At 30.2% G+C, this 6,457-nt stretch overlaps 1 protein-coding gene across 3 annotated transcripts in view; it reads right to left on the bottom strand.

Annotated features, from left to right (window-relative positions):
- Window positions 1–589: 589 nt before the first annotated feature.
- Window positions 590–6,457, bottom strand: part of LOC107450467 (flavin-containing monooxygenase 5) — a 26,270-nt gene continuing 20,402 nt past the window's right edge. For all 3 annotated transcript variants that reach the window (XM_016066275.4, XM_071187305.1, XM_016066267.3), the window contains one exon: window positions 590–3,007. In XM_016066275.4, coding sequence (XP_015921761.2) covers window positions 2,114–3,007 — 894 coding nt within the window. In that variant the 3' untranslated portion in view covers window positions 590–2,113. The remainder of the gene's footprint in view (window positions 3,008–6,457) is intronic.

Here is a 6,457-nt window from a genome sequence, read left to right as displayed (position 1 = left end):
ACTGTTGAAGTAGAAGAATTAATTGCAAAATATTGGAATTGATTATAAAATATGATTAAATTGAGTATAAAATATTTTTAAGAAAAATTATCATTTTTTAATCTTTATCATAGGTTTCTGGTTAATTCTTTTTATCTTTACTATTTTTTTCTGATTACTAGTTCTTTATTATGTAAAAAAATTCCATTGTTTTCTTTTCTCTGAAACAATAAAAACTTATATCTTTATACCAACCATGGATCTCGAGTTTATTATCACGTGGGATCTACTTTAAAAATTAATTTTTAGGATTCATTAGTTGCGTCAGTTTTATTCGTTTTATTCACAAAGTTTAGATTTTTCAAAATATGCTTATATTTTGCAGCTTTAATTTTCGATTCAACGGAATCAGTAGCTTTACTTTTTTATAGAGAAGTAAACTCGAATGCAAATAAAATAAACGCAACAAATCCACAGTTTTAAACATTTTTGAAACGTTCGTTAAACTATTTTATTCACCCGCTAGAAGCTCATAATCTACAATGTGATGAATAATTTTATTCCAAATAAATAAAAATTGGAAGCAAAATTAGATAAATTAGAAACAAAATTAATTAAATTCATTTTATTAGCTGGGACAAAAAACATACAAAATCATAAAATACCAAAAAGCATTAAACTCAAAATTATATACTACAGTTATTATAAAGATTGTTATGATCTACTTACATGTTTTTAACTTTCGAAGGAAAAATAAATGTATAAATGCATCAACTCACAAAAATCGAATAAGAATACGCATAAAAATACAACGTTTCAATACAAAATATAACATTGAAATAAGCACATTTTCAATACAAAATATAATTCTGATTGAAACAGGTTATCAAGCTAAAATATATAAAAATTATACATGATATCACAGATTCTCTTATTACTTTGATGAATGCTATAAAATTGTGTGCATATGAAATTAAAAGGAAAGGAAAAAAATAATTCATACACTAAACGAATATAACTACATCAAATAAGTGCTTTTACCTAATTTTTGAGAAGAACGTGAGGATTAAAATGATAAGCCAAGAGAATTTATCTATGCACTAAGTCAAAGATAATTTCAAAACTATAATTTCGGACAAAATACATCGATATAATTCAATGAAAAGGAAAGAAAAAAAAAGTTCTGAAATTTATAATATTAAATTTAAATTCGAAACATAAACAAAATTTTATTATTTATCGATATTTCATTGTGATAAAATTAAACAGCAATAGATAATAGTAGCTTACTGGAGAAAAGAAAAATATGTACATACATTGGAAGTTAATGAAGAGATTTATTTCAGAATAAAATTAAAAATAGACGAGTTCAATGAAAGATTTTTAACAAGTTAGAAAAAAATTGTATAATTTCTCGGAAGGGATGCATGTACGAGGGCTGTTTTTTAAGCAAGAGCAATTTTGTTGAGTACACTAATAGGTGACGCGTGCGTCGCAACGAGTGCATGCGTCGAGTCCTAGCATTCCTTGGGAACAACTGTGTAGGTAACCTATACGGTCAATTCTGTGTCTTTTAAATGTTCAAGTTTAACAAATCGCCATCAGCGTATGAAGTACGGTCAGTAATGTGTTTTTAGTAGGCAAAAAACCAGTCTTTTGCGTACATTCACAGGCAGATTTGTGAAGTTTACGAAACTTCCTACTGGCATATTGACAGGAATTTTTGCAACTCCGTGACAATCACTCTCTCCACAGCTCAGTCCCGATCTTCATTCGACTCTTTTGACTGGGAAGTTTTGAACCACCTTTCAATGCAGCCCGATCATTTCTCGGCAACCAGTACAACGATGACGAAGGCGGGAAAACGGTCGTAACCTCTTGATTATTGGAGCAGGTGGCAAATTACTATGAAGAGGGTATTCTAAATTTATTTAGAAGGCATTAAGTGCTTAAGCAAACTTGGCAACTATTTTGAAAGAAAGAAAAACGTATGGAGATTCAAAAAATAAATTTGCTGCATAAATTTTTTGTTTTGTTTTTATTTTCAAACGGCCCTTACTTAAAAACTAACCATCGTAATTTGGATAAAATTTGAAAATGACTTTTTGATGTAAATTTCAAATGATTTTTAGTATTAATCATCGCATTTCCTAGTATTCAAAGCAGCAAGAACACGCTCATTATACTTTAAAATCGCTTCCCGTGCACCTGACCAAGAATGGGGACCTTTCAATCGATATTGATAAGGTAAAGATGGACCTGTGAGTAAGGCCCAAAAAAGTTTAGGGTCTGTAACAAGTAGTTTATGAAGCTGTGGTTTGACATCAATCAATTCCGCTAGTTCGTCCAAGTATGTTATATAATCAACTTGTACTGTATGTCGGGGGGATGGAATATATCTTTCACTATTTGCTTTCAATTTCGCATTAATATCTTGTAGCATGATTTCTTTTGTTGGTAATTTCCGCTTTCCTGTCATTATCAATGAATACCATCTAGCTTGAGCTTCAGCAACTGGAAAAATAGCACCAATTACTTGCACTAGAGCAATAACAGCCAAGCTAGGATGTGTCAAATTAGGAGGAAACATATACTTGTAAAGTTCAACCTTGTTGTGTTTGACAGGAATTATTTCCTCACCTATAAGTGGAAATGCAATTTCATAGCCAGTTGCTAAGATAACAGCGTCGATGTCTGTTTGATGGTCATCGTATTTAAAAATAACACCATTTTCAGTAAAAGATTTAACATCCTCTCTGAGAATTACAGTTCCACTGAGGATTTTGTTGGGTAAGGCATCATTTATGGTAGGATGTTGGCTAAAAACATGATGTTTAGGCTTCAAACCATATGCAGCGTGATCAAAACGCTTGTTTAGTTCATGTTCTATAAACCAACAGGAAATGTTATATGGAGCCATTTTTCTTAAAATGTCAAGATTACGTTTGGTATAAGCAGCATCAAATGGCTTACCATCCGGTCCTACACGTTGAAACAGCCAAGCTCCTCTTCTGGTGCTCAAATAAACCTGAAAATTGACAGTTCCTTAGGATTAAAACAACAAAAAAGAAATCTATGGAAAAAGCTGAAATAAATTTCAAACATTTTACTTTCAGTAGATCAACATTATTTCACCAATGGAAATAGCTATTCTAAGTAATAAAGGGTAGAGATGGGTGAGTACCATTTTTTACGGTATCAGCTCCAGACTGATGCTGATACAACTGAGATTAGTTACAAAAACTTACCATTGTTTATGTAAGATGCAGTTCAAAAATAATTTAGATCTGAATTAATGAAAGGGATGAAGAATTAAAAAGTTTTCATTTCATCTAATTTCGTTACATTTTTATTCGCTGATAATTCAGATTTAAAAACATTTTTGGTCTTAACATAAAATGACATTTAATTTAAATTGTATACAAAATTAAAAGGATTTTGTTAGAAAATAGCATTTTTAATTCGTGTTTATCATCGTTGCAGTCAATGAAGTATTACAAATAGAATAATTCTACGGAACCAAATAGGATATAAACAGTTCATATGTTAATTACGATTGCATCATAAACTTTTTTTTTAATGGCGGGCACTTGGGGGTTGTCCCATTGGCCACTAAAATGCTAGAACTGCTACTCTCTTCTCGTTACCCAGAGGGCAAATGTGGCGAAGCCAAGGCGGTGGAGCAGCGTCGCCCACGTCACACAACCACAAACCCGTTTATAAGGCGGGTCACATTCACACACAAAGGAGAAAGGACATAGAGCACAGAGAGAAATAAACATCCATGCCCTGAGCAGGATTTGAACCCGCGACCAGCGGCTCCGCAGTGAGGCACGCTAGCCTCTCGGCCACCAGGTCGGCGCATTATAATATAAACAAATATTCTTTGACTTATTATACAAAACTCTAAACTCTAAAAAAAAGTGGAAAATTCAGGAATATTAAAACAGTTTTCAGTTTAGCGTTTTTCTCATCTTGTTCCGGTTTAACTTATATAGTCCTAAAAATCGAATATTGTTGTGTTTAAAGAGGAAAATTGTTAGTATTCATATTTTGGAGAAATGATAAAATATAACAATGGTGGTCAAAATAATTTTTATGCATATTTCATTTAATATATTTAGCTTTTTATTATTTACAAGAAAAGAAACAGTTGAAATGAGATATTTCGGTTTTCACATGGTCCATTTTGGTACCCCCCAAAAACTTTATATAAATTTACATAAGGAAATAAAAAAGACGACACATAGAACTCTCAATTTCTTCCTACTTCTGCAGAATTTATAGTTTCAGTATTAAAATTTTAAAAAGATTAATTTTAATTCAGAAAAAATATTTGTTAAAAATACCAAATTCTGAAAATGTTAATTAGCACAAAATAATTACTTTAAAAATCCTATATTATTTTGATAAAGACTTAATAAATAAAACTACATAAAGTACAATTAACGCACTCGTACAACAAATTAAATTAAACAAATTATCCAGTTCTTAAAAATATATTTTTAATACAGTTTTTATTCATGAGTATAATGAAATCATATGGATTTTGTTTATGAAACTTTTGCATTTGAAATATTTCTTCGTTCTTTTAATTAATTAGAATGTAAGCTAATGTTAATTTTTCGTATAAGGATATACATTATTAATATTAATACAAAATTGTTTATTAAATTATATGCAAATTTTCTTTATAAAATTATACGTGACATTTAATTTATGATTGAAAACAAAGTTATTGATTATTGTTTTAAAAATTTAAACGTCACATTAATTTCATGAATATAAAATGAAAACGAACTCCATGCGTTAAAAATAAATTTATGCGCAAAAAATGAAAGGTAAAATCATGAACTAATGTACTACATACATAAATTTGGTATATTAACTATAAAGCATAAAACAATTCTGACATTGCATAAACAGACAATAATAAATGTACTTCGTAATTTTAACACAAACATTTGATTACCCCCCAAGAAATTATTTAATGAGCTCTTGTAATCAAAAGATAAACTTTATTAAATGGTTGAAAACAGCTAGTTTAAATGATTGTGGAGAAGAAATATGAGTGCTTTGTAAGAAAAGATTTAGAATGTCAGAGAAAGTCTCTTCGCAAAGTCACCAAAAAATCGTAAATATCAACAAGAGTCTCCCCCTACTTAATTCCCTAAAAGGTTAATGCATCTGTTTTCTATAAATTCTAGACAATTGCCTGTTTGAGGTGATTTATGAATAAATAGCCAACATAGAGATGGTTCTGTCGATATCCGACATTTTTAAAAGATTGCATAGGATCCCAGAAATACAATAAATACCATTTCAAAATGCAAAGGACATTTTCCCTTAATGTAAACTGAGGCGGCTATTTTTGAGGTATCAAATGAATCTTCGTGGGGATGCATTAAGTTAAGGGATGCTTTAGAATCAATCTTAATCAGTTAAGTGCATGGGGGAAAAGAATTTTGCTAAGAGCGTTTTATTGCTCATTGATGGAAAGGACAACAGTGACAATTCATGTAGTTCTCTAAACACTTGTTTTATTTTTTGACATGCATTTTCGCAAGTTAAAAATTGAATTTTTTACATGCAAAATTTTTATATATTTGCAGTGCATTTTTTTGTATATTTTATTTTTAATTAATTTTCTTTTTATAATAATGAAGTAAGTTGCACTATGTAAAAAAAGAAGAGAAGAAAAGTAAAAGATATAGATAAAGAGTAAAATATATAGATATAGATAAAGAGTAAAATATATAAATATAGAGTAAAATATATAGATATAGAGTAAAATATATAGATATAGATAAAGAGTAAAATATATAAATATAGAGTAAAATATATAGATATAGAGTAAAATATATAGATATAGGTATAAATAATATTTTCTCAAAATAATGGACCCTGATTTCCCAATTATTGAAGGTTCCGGATCCCTCAGGCCCCTTGGTTACGACGCCCGGTTGAAACGAATACCGTGTCACAGATTTGACTTTCTGCAGTTAGTACTTCTGACCAAACCGATACGGGTGACGGGTACAGCGAATTGATAATGGACTCTGTTACCTAAGATAATCCAGAAGCAAAAGTTTTATGAGGTGCTGCCATCTAGCTTTTCAATGAATAAGATTAAGTTATGTTCATTTTATGTTACAAGTTTTAGTGGCTTTGCGGCTGTTTTAATTTTGCAAAGTAATTGATACTAATTGAAATCGCACATTTCATGCTTTATTCATTTAGAGTATTTCATTCTTTAAAGTAGGGGAGAGTGGGGTCAATTGTAACAGGGTACGATTGTAACAGAGCAAAAATTTCAAGTGTCGGGTTCTAGATTTTGTTCCTAGGTGGCGCACAAGGTGTATTTAATAAATCTACATGTACACCCCTAATGGCAACCATTTTTATGTACTTTTGAAAGAGTTACATCACAAAAGATATTTTCACACTACGTAAGAATCAATAATCTACTGCAACTGCT

This window comes from Parasteatoda tepidariorum, chromosome X1 (genome assembly GCF_043381705.1).
Source record: "Parasteatoda tepidariorum isolate YZ-2023 chromosome X1, CAS_Ptep_4.0, whole genome shotgun sequence".
NCBI lineage: Eukaryota > Metazoa > Arthropoda > Arachnida > Araneae > Theridiidae > Parasteatoda > Parasteatoda tepidariorum.
The sequence above is the reverse complement of the archived record's forward strand: the minus strand, read 5'-3'. Positions and strand labels throughout refer to the sequence as shown.